A 16,260-nucleotide genomic window follows, 5' to 3' on the forward strand; every position below is an offset into this window, starting at 1 on the left:
AAAACACCTTAATTTTTTTTTTTTTTTTCCTTTGTCTGGTAACCCCCCCCCCCCCCAACCCCAAGTATAACTTATGTCAGATTATTTTACTTGAAGGGTAAATATTAGAAATCACTTTCTAGGTGTTGATAAAGCCTGATTTTCAGCTTACATATTGTGGGTATTACAAGGCTGCAGGTAAGAGCACAAGGCTGAAAAAAAAAAAAAGTACAATCTTCACCAAATGAAATAACAAATTATGGCTGACATACAACAATAACACTGTTTACACAAAAGGCACTTCTTAAGAAAGATATGATTGGAGACATTTTGGTTGGACTAGCTTCACCTAGAAGAACCAGGAAACGTTTTCCTCTCGAGTACGACCCACAACAAACATTCCTCGACATCGGGTCTCGACTGAACACGACGAGAAAGACTTGGCAAAACTCTAATAAATAGTCCGCTAGAGTCCGATTATGGAGGATTGTTCTGCAAATGTCTTTGAGGCGGACTGAGCCGGACGTTTTCGGGACCGCCTCCCGGTCTCACTCCTGCAGTCGAGTAAGGAAACGGGTTCTGGAGGACTAGTCTCACCTTTGCCGCAGTCGCCTTCCGACCGAACTGGTCTGACCTTCAGCGCCGGCACAGCAGGGAGGGTTGGAGGAGAAGCATCCTCATTGTGCTTGGTTAACGATACCTGCCTGCTGAAAGTGGCTGCTAAGGAGGACCTCCATAAATAAATAAATTATTCAGCCAAAACAAGAGCTCTGCCCCGTTCCTCCCTTTTTTGTCCTTTTTTTTTTTTTTTTTTGTGTGTATGTGTGATTTGCAACCTTTCAGGGGTTGAGAGGGACCACTGGGACACAGGGACAAGTGTTATAAAGGGAAGGGGGAGTATAAGTGGCAGGTGAGTGGTTTAGGGTCTCTTCCACCCGCTCCGGATCAAGGCATCCACTCGCAGGAAGGGCTGGTTTCGGAGATCTGTGAGTAGGTGAGGAAAGAGGGGTGAGAGACAGGGAGGAGACGCACACGTTAGACGACTTGGAGGTCAACCCTAAAAAAAGGTTCGCTTCTGCGTTTTCAAGCAGCAACAAATGCAAAAAGACGAACTCAGTTTCCATTTTGTTGAATTAACCTTGAGGAACGGTTTGCTCTCTGACATTTGGTCGAGTTCAGCTTGTGGTGCAACCCTACAGAAAGCCGTCCTTCATAATTATCATGAAGATGAAATAACTGTTACTTTAATGATTAGAGAATTATTAGCTGCTGCGCTCATTTCGCTCAGGTGTTTTCAATAAAATGGCAGCTGAGTCTTTACATCATCAAAGTTCAGCAAAATACACACACATACACACACACAGTGCCTTGCAAAAGCATCCTTACCCCTTTTTTGCATTCTCAACCACAAACTTCAATGTACTGGGACATGAAAATAAATCAAGCGGAATAGCAATGATACACGTTTGTCAAAACGTGTTCACATCCCAGCAGAATGAGGCTGCCGCACTTTACGGTTGCTCTAATCCTGTCTTTTGCTCATTTTAAGAGCTTTTAGTCCAATAATTACTTAACTCCACCCCACCTGTCCAATAAAATCTGGAAAGTTGCTAATAAGTTACACAAATGACCCTGTAGAAAGCATACATACATCCAGCTGAACATTCAACATTAGCATTAGATACAGGCAGAGTGAGTGGAGATAACGAGTGGATGTTGAGGACTTCATTCATTTCCTATTTTCTGGCATTTCACTCAGACAGAAAAAGATCCTTTAGTAAGTAAATCAAAATGTTACTTCTTGTTTTCTCATTCAGCTCATCTTTGGTGCAAAGAGGCACAGTTGATAGTGTTGACACTTTCAAAGTATGAAACTATTTGTTGCATTTTTACACAGGCTGTAGGTTAACACTAGGATTTAATTAAAAAAAAAAAAAAAGAAAAAGAAAAGGATGCTTCAACTAGGACTTCCTTTAAGAAAAGATTCACAGTCCAGCAAGTCCGAGGCATACGATGGAGTATGAAAGCGAGACTGAGACGATTTTTTTTTTTCTAATTATGAGAATGAAGTCATAACATAACGAGAAAATAGTCATAATACTAGCAGAATAAAGACAGAAGGTAGTTGTAAAATAAGAAAATAGTTGTTTAATGAGAAAAAAGCTCCGACAACTATTTCAAAGTCCTGCTGCCAATTGTGACTTCATGACATGACAAAAGATGAAGTATTTCCTCATTTTTAAAATCGATACCAAAATAGAAACGTCGCGCGTTAAAATGCTCAACATTTGTCATTTTAAAAGCAGTGCTGCTACAAGGCTTCATTAAATTACAACTATATTCTTGCATTATTACAACTCGATGCTGGAAATATTATGATTTTATTCTCATAATATTACTCAATTCAGCTTATTAATATAGTGGCAATTGACAAAAACAAATCATGACTTTATTATCATAATATGAGGACTTTTATTTTATTTTTATTTTTTAATTGTGAGAATAGTCTGGCCCTAATCTCTGTCGTAAACCAGGAGTTTGAAAACATGATTACAAGAACCTCAGCACCAGCCTTCACAACACTGTGTCCATGAAAGTGGACTCCACCACTTCACTCACTGCTGAAACAATTGGTTTCTCTAGGGGGGGCTGAGTGCAAATGTACGCCACACTTTGTGGTTGTCAAATGGCAAAATGTGGAAAACTTCAAGGGGTATGAATACTTTTGTGAGGCACGACACCTGAATGAGAGCATAAACGATCCAACAAGTAGATGAAAGATTCCCATAACCTTGAATTTCATCAATACAACAAAAGACAAATTCAAGGCTTTGGGGATGCAGAAAGAGCAACACTTCAATGCTAACAATGCACTGCTTACGTTACGGTGATCAACAAGCTTTTTAGTTGGTCAACTAACTTAGAAAACAACGTTTAGGCCAATAGTCGTTTTTGACAAAAAAAACAAACAAAACTGTGTTATTAAATGAATGTGCATTTCTACTTCCCCATGCCTGCTGACCAAACAGCTGTTGAGCACGCTGCAGAGGACAGTTAGCAAAGACACACATGGCGGACATGGTAACACCAGACGACATGCAACACATTTTAGAGAGGGATGAGGATGACCTTCAGGCGACATTTATTAAACTTCACCTCTGACGGGGAGGAGGAAAGTCAGATTTTATGAGTCAGTTGAAAGTTAGGGCATATTATGTCTCGTTTATGCACCATTACCTGGCTTCAGCGTTAGCCGTCTTTTTTTTTTTTTTTACTTTTTTCCTGTGGGAAAATACGTTTTAGTGCTGCAAAGCTGTTTTTCTTTTTTGTTTGTTTGTGTGAAGCACTAGCTGAAGCAGCTGACATCACTTGTAGCAGCACACAGGCCTGAGGGCCAAGCGGGCCAGGTTTCAAGCCAGGCTACCTTCCTTACCCGCTCTTTAGGAGTGGGAAATACTGTCATTAATCTTCTTTTCAGCTGGAGGGAGGGTGGAATAAACAGCAGCGGTTGAAGAGGGGAAGGGGGGGCGGAAAAAGTCATACATTAGCCAGAAAACCAAACACCAAACAAGTTAGTCTCACTGGATAAAACTGGCGTTTTTAAGCCAAACCTCTTTCTATTCAGGATTACATGAAAGTGCCTTACAGAGCAATATATGCCATGCATGCTGTATGAATGCTTATTTGCATTACTGATTATAACATAAGTGTGTCAACAAGGTTTTTTTTTTTTTTTTGTTCGTTTATAAGAAAAAGAAACAATCAAAAAAAAACATGTCGACATTATTTTGCAGCTGCTTTTCTCAAATTCCAACCCAAGAGGTTTGGCTGCCTCCTATCACCAAACGCCTGATAGAAGCCATCTTGAAAGAAAAAAACAAAAAAACAAAAAACAAAACAAAACTCAAGCAACCGAAAGAAGACGGCCCAAGTTAGTTAACAAGGTTGTTGTTGTTGTTGTTGTTGTTGTTGTTGGAGGTGAGGGGGATAGGGATCATGCTTCATGCACAGTGGGGTTAAGAGTCATACGGGGAGACACCTGGACAACCTTGGCATTAGAGAGAGGGAGGGCTAGCAGTTGGCGTCGTCGCAGAGGTTGGCTTCACAGAAGAACCGTGAGCCACGTTTAGCAGTGCGGGCTGTGAAGGGCACGCTCTTCAGTACTGGGGGGAGGAGGGGCGGGAGGAGGAAGAGAAGAACACGTCACACCTGAGACACTGACACACTGCTGTTTGCCCTGGGGAACAAAACTGACTTCATATTATGTAGAAAATGAGTAAACCTGCAACAAAATGAAATCAACATTCTGGAATCCATTGCTTTAAAAAAAAATAAAATAAAAGCCTTATACTCTATGAGGGTAAAATGAGAAAAAAATAAATCTCAGATTTTAGTTGGGTTGGTCCTTATTGTGGCTCAATAGGCATGGGCTGGTGAGAGATTCTCACAGTGTGGAAGTTTTGTAAAAAGAAACAAAATACCACAGCATGGCCGTATTAAAGTTAAAGGTTTAATCAAAAACGTATGTGTCATACGCAATGCAACAATAACTTCTACTGTTGCTAAAATTTTATTGCTGTTTTTGTTAAACTTAAATATCTAGAATATTTCAGTTCTTTTGACTTAAAATATAACCAAATGCTTCGTTTTATAAGCAAAACAAGGCTTTTCTGTTTTAAAGGTTTGTCCTGCTGATTCCAGTGTAACCAATATCTTTTTTTTTTTCCCTAACTGGACTATGAAACAAAATTTGTAAATGTGCTGCAGGATTCTTTGATAGAAGAAATGGATTTGAATCAAACAACAACAAAAAAGATGCGATTACAAAACATTCTTATTTAGACGTCACATTATATGTCCCTGACTTTTACCAGATTTGTATTAAACAAAAATGAATTTATTGAAAAGGGAAAATGCGTCTTATGGATCACTGATCAGGGTCGATTGGTAGATAATAATTCCTGACCAATCAACTGGTGGCTCTTTAAGGAAAACTGTAGCTGAAATCTACCATCAGTGCACAGGAACAATGAGGAGGATGACCTACTCACTATATGCTTCATGCAACTGCAGAAAACTCAGATGACTATCACTTTCTCTGGCATGTAATTAAAAGGGATTGTAACCATAGCAACAGTTTAGTGGTTTTGAAATCCTTTTTAAACTTTTAAAACTCTGCTTTACGTCAATTGGCGGTAACCGACCCATGCCTACTGCCCAGTGATTAAAAGCCGTTACCGACATCGTAAAAGTTAATACTGATGCAACATTTAGATTATCGACATCTTAGAGCGTGATTATGGATTACAACAAAAATATCACTGAGCGTACACCGATGCTGCAGAAGCAGGGGCGGTGGGGAGCGGGTTTAAAGACTTTTGCACCAAATTGCCCATCTGACAGAAAAACACTCTAGTGCCGTAAATTTCCCAGCTGGCCAGACGCCTCGCTACGACGCAGCCGGTAACTGTTGCTATGCGCTGCTGTGCTCCAGATGTGCTGGTGTCTGCAGTATGTAGCACAAGGTGCACTTCAAAGGAGCTGAGCAGTCGATGACCACAGTCATCCTGAGCCTGGGAACACCGGGGCGGCTGCCGGCACCCACGTGGGGCCCTTTAATGGTTCTTTCTGGCCCACCTGTGATGATGTCCTCGATGGTGCCGTCTTTGCCCTCGTACACCGGTCGATGGTCTTTGGCTTGCCGCTTCCGCAGCTCTGCGATCAGCTCCTGCTGCTGGTGTCTCTTCTTTTGCGCCTGGACCTGCGTCAGCAGAGAGGATTTAGGCTTTTCTGACGGTTCTTTTTTTTTTTTTTTTTAGCACAGGGTAAACTTTGCAGAAGACTCATCCGGCTGAGCTTGGACTGTACCTTGGGGTCATGCTGTTTGGCCTCCTGAGCCAGTAACTTTTCTCTCATGGCTTCCTCTTGTTTTTTCTTCAGTTCGTTTTCTTCCACAGCATCCTGTTGAGATGGGGAAATATTGGAGGGGGGGGGAGGGGATGAACTCAAATAAATCCAAGTCAACAGATTTATGTGGCCCATTTTAGCACAAGTTCAGAATTCCAACATAAACAGGGAAGGGATGCGTCACATATCTTTGTGAAACAAAACCTAAATAACTGCAGAAACCGTACTCAGGGAAGCAGATGAGAACATTTCTCCTTTTTTATGATTGTTTTTTTTTAAGTGCAATCACCTTTTATTTTCACATTTATTAACTCAATAACCCCATTATACCATACAACACACTAATGACAAGTTTGAAAAAAAAACCTATGAATAAAAGAAAAGCTAAAATCCACTTTGTGCATCTAATAACGTGAGAAAACTGGCTGTGAGCATCACAAGATCACAAACATGACATAATCTGTCCTGCCATGTGTTTGTGGGCAGAGAGCAGCAATTTGGACCAATCAGTGGCCCACACATGCAGCCAATGGTGGGCGAAAACATTCAGCAGTCGCAAATTACTCAAAGGACATGATCTATGCAAAATGCATTATGCCAACCAGCTGTCATAAAACTTTAAATGTGCAGCAAAGGTTTTAGCGTTTCTTCAAATAACTAAAGTAAAAACTAAGTCATAAATGTTTTTTTTTTTTTTTTTATAAAGAAAAAAAAAAATCCAAGTGGGTTGTGTATTTTTAAAAATAAAATGCCTTTAGGAGTCATCTCATTAGTAATCAGTGAACTATCCGTAAATTAATGTATTGAGGCATAAAAGGTTTGTTGGAGGACATTCATGAACAAATTGCATCATAAAGACAAAAGGAACAAACCAGGGAGGTCAGGGTGAAGCTGTGGAGAAGCTTAAAACAGCTTTACTTTATGATTTAAAAACAATAAAGCTTTGAACAATTCATAAAGCGCTCCTCAGTCCAAGGTCAGAATAATCTGATACAACTGTAAATCATCTAAATAAGCTAACAGGCTGTGCGAACAGAGCAATTAACCAGAGAGGAGGCCAAGAGGTGACTCGGGAGGAGCTGTAGAGATTTGCAGATACCGGAGAGTAGCACGGAAAAAAAAAAAAGAAAGAAAAAAAAGCCACTGTTGAAGGAAAGCTAGTGGACGTGCCGTTTAAAGTTGGTCACCAGCCACACAGAGGACACAGAAAGCAGATCGAAGAACGAGCTCAGCTCATGCATGGTGGAACACCAACACTGCAAATCACACTGAACCCAACACCACAATGGGTGGTGGCATCATTATGCCGTTGGCATATATTTGTATCAAGATCCAAGAATCTTAATGCAAATATATGCCAGACATTTCCTGATTTTAATTAGTAAAATGTTTTCACTTCACAATTATGTGCGACTTCGTGATGGTCAATACAAAATCCCAATAAAATAAAGTGTAGGGTTCTAAGGGAGTGAATACTTATGCTATGTACTTTATTTTTTAAACATAATTTTATGGAGGACATTGTGAGACAAAATCCAAAGGTTTTATAAAACATTTAATGAATTAGATTGATTAAATTTTCACTATATTGTGTTTGTTGTATTCACCTAAAACTTTAAGCATCATTTTCAGGGTTCTGGTTTAGCATTGAGACTTTATCCCAACGAAATTCTGGATTGTTGTCAAGGTTACCTCGTGTGTCCCTCAGTAAGGACAAACCCAATAAATCTGGACTTACTGTCCAACTCTCTACGTGAACTCAAACAGACACTTGTGCCCTTAAATCTGTGTCTTGTACATTTCCTTAAGCAAATCCCATAAATCCAGTCTGAGAACAATCCCAGGATGTGTGTTGTGTGGCGGGGCCTGGGCGCGGCTGTCCGGGGTAAAAGCTCAGAGGTGGGGGTGTGGGGGGGCAGTCTAAACACCACAGCTGCAACTCTAAAGTCAGCCCCAGCTGGCCTTTCCTGTTATTTGCCTTCAGACTACACGCCACGTCCTGTGGCACAAAGAGGCGGCCAAACTCTGCTCCTCTCCGCTCCGAGGCGGAGCTTAAAACAAACCAGGGAACTTCCCAGAAGGCCTGCAGAGAAGACTGCGGCGTGTCAGCACACAGAGGCGAGGGGAGGTCGCCGGGGCTCACCTTGTAGGCCTTGATGAAGCGCACAAACACGGGGAAGAACACCGAGGGCGGAGTCGTCTTGGCGCTCTCTCCGAAGTAGCTCACCACACTGTTGAAGGCTTCCTAGAATCGACGGGGAGGAGAGTGGAAGCGCAGTTTGTAAACACTGTTGAGTCAGGAGCAAACAGTGGTTACGTGCGAGACGTCAGAGAGCTGAAAGCGTGTTTTGTTTCCCCCTGCAGCATCTCTTTGGATATTTAGTGTGAGCTTTAGAATCAGTACCTCTGCCGTCTTGGCGTCCCGCTGCAGCTTGTCCAGCTGCGGATCGCTGGCCTGGACGAAACCTTTCAGCACCGGATGGTCATGGAGACTGCATTCCCTTCGGATCAGCTCCATGCCTTTCCCCAGTTCTCGAACGTCAAGCAGCACGTTTTCCAGAGACACTGCACGCAGTTCGCACGGGTCAGCAACGTTAAAGCCTCATCGACTAAAAACTCCGTAAAGGCTTGGAGCTTACTCACCCGCCGCAGCTTTATCCACAAAGTGCAGTTCATTGTAGAAGTTGGCCAGTTCTGTGTACTTCTCCTTCACAATGAGAGCGATGTAGTGGAGCAGAGTCATTTTCCTGTCTGTGGATTTTGTGTCCAGCAGCTGCACAGCAAAAAAAAAAAGAACATCATCAGCAAAAAAACTAAAACTACCAAGCAATATGCTGTTGGCTGGATTTTCCTTGTTTTAAACTCACCAGATCAAGACTTTGCAGCTTGAAGCCATAAACACTCCCACGTTTACTGCTGTTCATGTAGTTTCCCAAAGCTAAGATGATCTAAAAGACAAGCGGAGTTCTAAGATTTTATTCCCCAGCCAAACAAACAAACACAAGCCGCACAAAAGCCACTACGGAAACCCTCGCCAACCTCCAGCATCCTCTTCAGCTTCGGCGAGGACTTCACCGAGCCAGACGCAGCGATGATGGCGTTGAGCTGCGGGGTGAGCATGCTGACGCTGTCCGCAAAGTTCCCGACAAAGGTGATGATGTTCATCCTCTGGGTGAGCCGCTCGATCTTGCTGAACAGCAACATGAAGCGGTCCTCCTCGGCCAGCTGGTCCAGCGGACGGCGCTCGCGCTCGTACTGGCGGAGCACCTTCACCTCCGCCTCGGTGGGCAGGAAGCGCATCAGGCACTCCACAAAGTCCACAGGCAGAGCCTTGAGGTCGAACCTGGAAAAATAGCAGCGCTCATTTGTACCTTGTCCAGTGGGTAACCGTTTTGTTTTGTTTTGTTCAGCTTATTGGAGATGCGTACTTCTCAATTGCTCTGCAGATCTCCTCTGTGGTCTTGTTGGCTTTTCGCAGCGTGATGGCCAGGTTTTTAGACCGATTGGCGTCAAGCAGAGTGACTTTGTTCACCGCCTTCTGAGAGACTTTACTCTTGGTGCAAGAAAGAGCCACAACAGGGCCCTGGGCTCTCGTCTTAAACAACTCCTCGAACCTCTCCAGATCCAGCTCCTGCATGAGAAATACGTCATGCATTCTGATTCTAAACGGATACGAAAGACCCATTTCAAACCCTCCACACTGAGTGCAACTAAACCATTTTCACCTAAGTATTAAAAAAAACACAGAGGACAAAATGTGCTACAGAAGATGATCAGAGGTTCTAATAGCTTTTATGCAGCAGTCCCAACTTTATTTTACAAAGGGTTTAATAATGATTTAGCTCAGAGGAATCTGCCTTTTAGCCACTCACCCAGATTTACATTACCACCACAAATATTGAGCAGGATGATAAGGAAGATGTTTTTTTTTGTTGTTGTTTTTTTTAAATCAATTGATCTGTAACTGTTTCTATCTTCTTACCGCCTCCAAAAACATTTTAAACCAGAATGTTAAAAAACCCCCCAAAAAAACAACATGTAACAAAGTCTCTTCTGGATGTACCTCCAGCACACGTTCATCATCGATCTCGTTGAAGACGGTGCCGTTGATCTGATTGGGCTTCAGGGCCGTCCAGTTAAATACGGGCAGACGGAACTTCGTCTTGATTGGCTTCTTGATCCTGATAGCTGTGGAGGGGGGTTTTAAACACACAAATGATGTTAAAATAGGCTGTAAATTGTTAGAACCATCCAAAACAAAGAACATTCCATTGACCTCACCTGACAGACCCAGGGTCATGATGACAGAGGGAGAAGCATCTGGCAGTGGAGGAGGAGGAGGCGGTGGAACCGGAACAGCTGTTATTAATGCAGAAACTAATATTAGAACAGTATGCGCTATATTTCCACTGATGTAACTTGCTCCTAAATCAAACATGGTCTAATAATGTAAATAACTGAAAACACAGGAAAATGTTTGTTGTTGTTGTCCCCCCAACCCCCATTTCCTGTCTGGGTCAGCTGCACAGTGCTGTGACCCGTCACTTTGCTCTGGCATGAAAGAGCTGAAACCAGATGCTCTCTGAGAGCGTAAAGTAAAACAAGAAAACTTTCACATGCATCACCTGAAGCAGAAGGCAGAGGAGGAGGAGGTGGTGGAGGGGGTGGAGGAGGCGGTGGAGCTTCACTCGCGGGTGGCAAGCTGGTGTCTGGTCCTCCGGGTTCTGTCAGCCCAGCCGAGGAACCGAACATCAGCTGGCCGACGTTCCCCAAAGTGATCCCGACCCCACCACCCCCGCCGACGCCCAGCGGCTCGATGGAGATGTCGCCGTCGGGCTTCTTGTGCAAACGGATGGTGCCCTGCTGCTCCAGCTCCAGCAGCCGCCGCTCGATGTTGACCTGCCTCTGGAACGCAGCATCCTTCTCCTTGATCATCCTCCTCAGGGTGTTAACCTGGGTGTTGGTCGACTCGTACGTCTCCTGAGCAGCCACCGGGGGGCGGTAAAGAGCACGTTATGAGGGCTCTGGCACTTTATAGAAACATCCTGTTTCCTTGTGACCTCGTTTTTTTTGTTTTTTTTTTTCCTTTCTTTTCATTTCAGCTCATCTCAAACAGATTTACTAAAATAGGAAACTCTCAAAGCCACACTTAGGCAAAACGGCAAAAAATAAAAAATAAAAAAATAAAAAAAATTATACCATAGCAACTAGAGCTCACCCGTATTACTTGCAGGTCTTTATCTTTCTGGAGTAAAAGCTTCTCCAAATCTGCAACTTTCATCATCGTTTCATTCTCCACCTCCAGCAGCTTCTCAGTAACCTGAGAAGACGACATGGAGAGAGTAACAGGGTGATGAGAGGGCATCTTCCCCAGCTCCGCTCCCTTCTGGACGCCGCATCATCAATAAGAAATGAGATTATAGCCAGCAGAACGATGCAGCACGATCATGACACAGCTTTTAGTTTTGATTTCGATGGCGTTACACGTGCTGCTCTGGAATGCACCAAGAATCTTCACTCTGATCTTCCCCCACCATTCCTGGCCCCTGACAGCAGGGTTTGTTATGAAATTCCTCAAATGATGTCAGGACTGCCTACGACCTTCTCCCAAGTGAAGGAGGCCTTTAGCGCAGCAGCGTGGGATTGGGGAAAAAAAAAAAAAACACTGAACACAGCGTGGCAAGGACAATAATAACTTTGTTCCTCACACTATTTTCCCGCATTCCCCCCACCCAATTATTATCTCCAACCAGTTGTGAAAAGCAAACACAGAGTAGATTTCTAATTACCACATGAAGACAGCCAAGTTAAGTAGGCACAACACCGGGCACCGAGAGCAGCGCTGGTGGTCCAGACTGGGTGGTGCACTTACATGGGACAGGTGCTCCTCCAGCTCCTCCACCTTCTCCAGAGCCGCGTTTTTCGTCTCGGCGTCCTCCAGGAGGCCACCCACGTCAAACACGTTGTCCAGGTAGGCCTGGATCTGCACTGACAGCTTGTCGCTCTCCGTGTGCTTCGATTTCTGACGTTAACAGGGCCGGTTAGGAATCAGCGGCACCTCATATACGATCTCTGTGAAGTTTTAAATGTTTTGGTTCGGAATGAATGGTTTTCCTTACCTCTAGGTATTCATCAAGTCCCAGCTTGGTGAATTCAAACTGCAAATGGACTCTGAAGTTCATGTCTTCGACTGAGTGGACCACGATGTTAATAAACTGCATGCACGCAACCTAGGCCACAAACGCAAACAGACCGAGACTCCATTTATACCTGGTACTGTGATCTGTATCTGGATAATGACACCAAATCCACGGAGTCTTCCATTAACATCTGCCATTAAAATGAGTTTTTACTTGTGTAGAGATGCCAGTACGAACCGTATTTTAAGTTAATGCCAACTAGAAACGGAGTATTTGATCAAAACCTATGTTGATACTAAAAGAAACATGTAAGGGTAAAGGACAGCTTCTCCTACCATGAAGTCGATGTTTCCCTCCTCGCTACGAAAGTAATCCATCAATCTCTCGAAGCGATGCTTCTCTTTACAAACCTGAAATGAAAAAGGTGCAGCGACACAATTTTTGTGACAAGTTTGTAAGAGAGCAAATTTGTGTCTTTGGCGTTTTGTGTTATGCCACATGCCAGCAATAACAAACAGTCTATTACGTTTAAGTTTGGTCTTATGCTCATTATAAACAATAATTTGCATGTTTTAAATGTATAAAAAGTGCTAAAATGCTAAAATTCACATTAAAAAATGCTTTAAAAAAAAAATAAAAAATTATATATATATATATATATATATATATATATATATATATATACACACACACACTGCTCAAAAAAATAAAGGGAACATTTCACTTTAATTTTGTGTGTGGCTGCAAATCCAGGCCTCCATTGGTTAATAAATTTGATTTCCATTGATGATTTTTGTGTGATTTTGTTGTCAGCACATTCAACTTTGTACAGAACAAAGTATTCAATGAGAATATTTCATTCAATAAGATCTAGGATGTGTTATTTGAGTGTTCCCTTTGTTTTTTTGAGTAGTATATATATATATAATTTATTTTTTTACTTTCACTATCCCTAAATTTATATCCATGGCAATATGCAATACTGTATTTTGAAGACAGACAATTTGAGAAACGTCAATTTCTTTCCGCAGGGAATTCCATCTTCTATGCAATGTTCTTTAATTTTTTTTACAAATCAAATTTAAAGTTAGAAATTTCAAATAAATAATTCTTTTATGCTCATAAAAAATGTCCATAATAAATAACTTTTTTTAATGGACTTTTATTAAACAGTAACCTGCTGTTCTTTTAGAAAGCAGTAGATGGCGGTAGTTTGAACCCCCTGTCCTAGATTCTAGATTAAAAACACACAAGTAGAAAGAAGCAGGTCTCTTATAATTAGTTCAAAATTGCACTAAGCACCTCTTTGAAGTTATCAAAAGCTGAAAGGATGATTTCATGACCTCCTCGAACAAGACAGACAGCAGCAAGGAGCTCGAGGACCAACGCTTTCGTCCTGGAAGTGCAAGAGAATCTCATAAATACAAGACATTCTAAACTAACACTGGAATATAAAGCTACTCTGAAAATTCTACAAAAAACAAATATTAATATAAAGAACATTAAAAAGTTATAAGTTATAATCCACATCCAGTATTAAACAAAACTAGTTGTTTTTTGTTGTACTGATTTTCAAACGTTTGTTCTCATACTCTTCATTATGAAGTGGTCAATCATGTGGTTCACCACTAATCTTTCTTTAGTAAACATTCCTTTTACAGCCTGCAAGCGTGCCTCTGATCCTCGACTTCAGAGAGAAGCCGAGCCCCATAGAGAATGAGGAAGCATATCGGATGAGCTGGCTGCACGGTTTCACCTATTGTTCAGCCCGGCCTGGTTGTGGAGGGGCCCCGGGGCTCCACAGGTTCTTACCGTGGGTTCTTATTGTTCAAGCTGAGAGCGATTTCATTGACAGCATGTGCATGAGACATGACCATATTGAAGCCATACTGCATGGAGAGACAGAGAAACAGACAGTGAGCAGGATGTGGTAAGAAAAAAAAAGAAAAAAAAATCTCTGTGTTCAACACTTGACAGCACAGGAAACGCATCATCCCATCCGTGTCAGACTGTGCACCACACAGGACCGTGCAACGTGAAATGCAGGTGCAGCCGCTTGTATACCTGATAGTTCATGATTGCTCTCAAGCACATGATGCAAACGTGCACATCATCTTTTTGGCTCACGAGCCTCGAGTTCTTGATGGTTTTGCTGTTTGAAACGGATCCGTAGCTGCAACAGATGGAATAAAGTTACAAGTTGAAATCTTCCAGCAATTTATTCGAGTTCATGATTATTATATATATGCATATATATGTATATATATATATAGATATATGTTCCTGCTGGTTGTCTGCCTTCCTAAAGACTTGGTATGAGAGTGGCTCACAGAAAGCGAGAAAATTACAGAGAACAGGGACTGGGGAAAAAAAACAAACTTTTTTTGAGGTCGCAGATGCATTATGGGAAACGTTTGGTTTCCTTTCTGCTGCCAGGCGACCGAAATGTGAGATCACATACACAGCTGTTATGCAAAGTCATCATATGTACAGTACATACACTTTTGCTTCACGCTTTTACGTTAATTTTTTCTGGTCTATTCATTAATATCTCAATATGTACAGGTGCAACTGTGAATTAGAATCAAATCAAAAAGTAATTTATTTAATTAATTAAATTTAAAAAGTGAAACACGTTTATAATAGTAAAATCATTACAAAAACATGTCTACAAAAAGGCTTATTTTGGCATAAATTGGGTTCGATGAGGAGAGGAATATAACACGAGACCCAAAAAATGAAAAAAAGTTTTAGTATAAAAATGTTGACCGACCGAACAATATGGTTATGTAATACATTAGCGGTGGACCCAAAACCCTTGGAGCTCTACTGCACTACTCATCAGTCCAAAAGTCCAGTATTATTCACAACTGACTCAATTCTGTTAACTCGATTGCTTGTGCAACTTTTGTTTTACTGCACTTTGTCTGTCCACTTAGCTCTCTCCGTGTTATGTTTGGATACAGCACTGTGAAAGCTTCTACCACAATCCGTTTTTGCTCTACGGATCATCAGAATCCATCATTGTGCCGACCTTAACACGGGTGGAGCAGAACGTTTCTGTGTTGAAAATATTTTGTCTTCCTTTTTGGTTTGATGAGATTCTGCAATTTTTGGAAAAACCAAATTCTAGGTTTTTGTAAATGTAAGCTATGATCTTCTACACTTACAGAATTAGATGTATTACCCTTGTGTGTAATGAAACTATATAATGGATTCACTTTTTTTAACTGAATTCCTGACATGTAATTATATATTCGATCATATTCTAATTTATTGAGATGCACTTTTTACACAAGGTTATACTAAAGCAGCTTTTATCTAAAATTTTACATTTATAAAGCCTCATATTTCACTCAAATATGCATTCTCGTCACCCCTAACATCTAACTTTTCTTCGTCTCCTTGGTATGCTGCAGTAATGAGGAGTAACTGCCAGACATATGCTGCTGCTAACAGCTGGCTCTCATCTGTAGACGGAGAGGATGCACATCTGGCTGGATGAGCCATTAACAATGAGAGACACAAAGTTCTAAAGGTCAAAGACGCTCAGCTTCTATGTTTGGTCGAATTTATGCACAACGAGACTGAGAAAGCGATAACCTAACCCCATAACTTATCGAAGCAGACTCCTGAGAGACAACAGCCCCGAGACTTGCATGCTAATTCATGTTTACAGCATTCAAGGGGAAAGCACAGAGGGCCAACAGGAGGGTGAGCTAAAAGCGGGGGAAAGTTACGTACCGCAGGACAGACTGGCGGGCAGAGCGCACCAGCGTGTTGCAGAAGGGTTGGGCGCCCGTATGGTGCAGATCCTCTATGGACCTGCTCCATGATTTAGCTTTGTCCAAGAATCCATCCTCCCCATTTTCCAGCCCCTCAAAATCCAACCTGGGCCACGCACAGACAGACAGAGGAAGCCAACAACAGAGGCACAGGGGAGGGAGACGAGGGATGAGGGAGGCAAGGTTAGCGAGGCAGCTTGGTAGAAAGCCAGGCGTTATCAGGAGTACCGAAGGACGGGGAAGCTGCATGATGAAGCTTAGCACAGAGATTCATTTCAGGCAACATGTAGCTCAAAGCTAAACCATGTAGCAACTGTCCAGATGTACATTCGCAGTGCAACAAAGCTTTTAAAACGGTCCAAATAGAAGACATTTCAGATGCACAGGCAGCGTCCCCACAAGCTCTACAGGACGCGGCAGCTGGATTCCAGGCCAATCCCAGTTCCTCA

At 42.1% G+C, this 16,260-nt stretch overlaps 1 protein-coding gene across 6 annotated transcripts in view; it reads right to left on the minus strand.

The window, feature by feature from the left end:
* Nucleotides 1–775: 775 nt before the first annotated feature.
* fmnl3 (formin-like 3) overlaps nt 776–16,260 on the minus strand; it is a 43,567-nt gene continuing 28,082 nt past the window's right edge. Inside the window, exons 6-27 of one of the 6 annotated variants that reach the window (XR_001426558.1) lie at nt 15,771–15,917; nt 14,091–14,199; nt 13,839–13,915; nt 13,329–13,422; nt 12,362–12,436; nt 12,006–12,116; nt 11,759–11,908; nt 11,105–11,206; nt 10,512–10,866; nt 10,168–10,245; nt 9,950–10,074; nt 9,315–9,517; nt 8,926–9,229; nt 8,754–8,834; nt 8,530–8,659; nt 8,291–8,451; nt 8,030–8,131; nt 5,848–5,940; nt 5,617–5,740; nt 4,028–4,142; nt 3,413–3,457; nt 946–963 (exon numbers count right to left, since the gene is read on the minus strand). Coding sequence is in view for 5 of the 6 variants with exons in the window: in XM_015045460.1 (XP_014900946.1) it covers nt 4,051–4,142; nt 5,617–5,740; nt 5,848–5,940; nt 8,030–8,131; nt 8,291–8,451; nt 8,530–8,659; nt 8,754–8,834; nt 8,926–9,229; nt 9,315–9,517; nt 9,950–10,074; nt 10,168–10,245; nt 10,512–10,866; nt 11,105–11,206; nt 11,759–11,908; nt 12,006–12,116; nt 12,362–12,436; nt 13,329–13,422; nt 13,839–13,915; nt 14,091–14,199; nt 15,771–15,917 (2,713 nt within the window). In the remaining variant the exon portion in view is untranslated. Of the gene's footprint in view, nt 964–3,412; nt 3,458–4,018; nt 4,143–5,616; nt 5,741–5,847; nt 5,941–8,029; nt 8,132–8,290; nt 8,452–8,529; nt 8,660–8,753; nt 8,835–8,925; nt 9,230–9,314; nt 9,518–9,949; nt 10,075–10,167; nt 10,246–10,511; nt 10,867–11,104; nt 11,207–11,758; nt 11,909–12,005; nt 12,117–12,361; nt 12,437–13,328; nt 13,423–13,838; nt 13,916–14,090; nt 14,200–15,770; nt 15,918–16,260 lie in introns of all 6 variants that reach the window. The other 5 variants (XM_015045464.1, XM_015045460.1, XM_015045461.1 and 2 more) reach the window with 5 other exon arrangements.

Source organism: Poecilia latipinna, unplaced genomic scaffold, assembly GCF_001443285.1.
Source record: "Poecilia latipinna isolate Pla-1442-1.1 unplaced genomic scaffold, P_latipinna-1.0 Scaffold729, whole genome shotgun sequence".
NCBI lineage: Eukaryota > Metazoa > Chordata > Actinopteri > Cyprinodontiformes > Poeciliidae > Poecilia > Poecilia latipinna.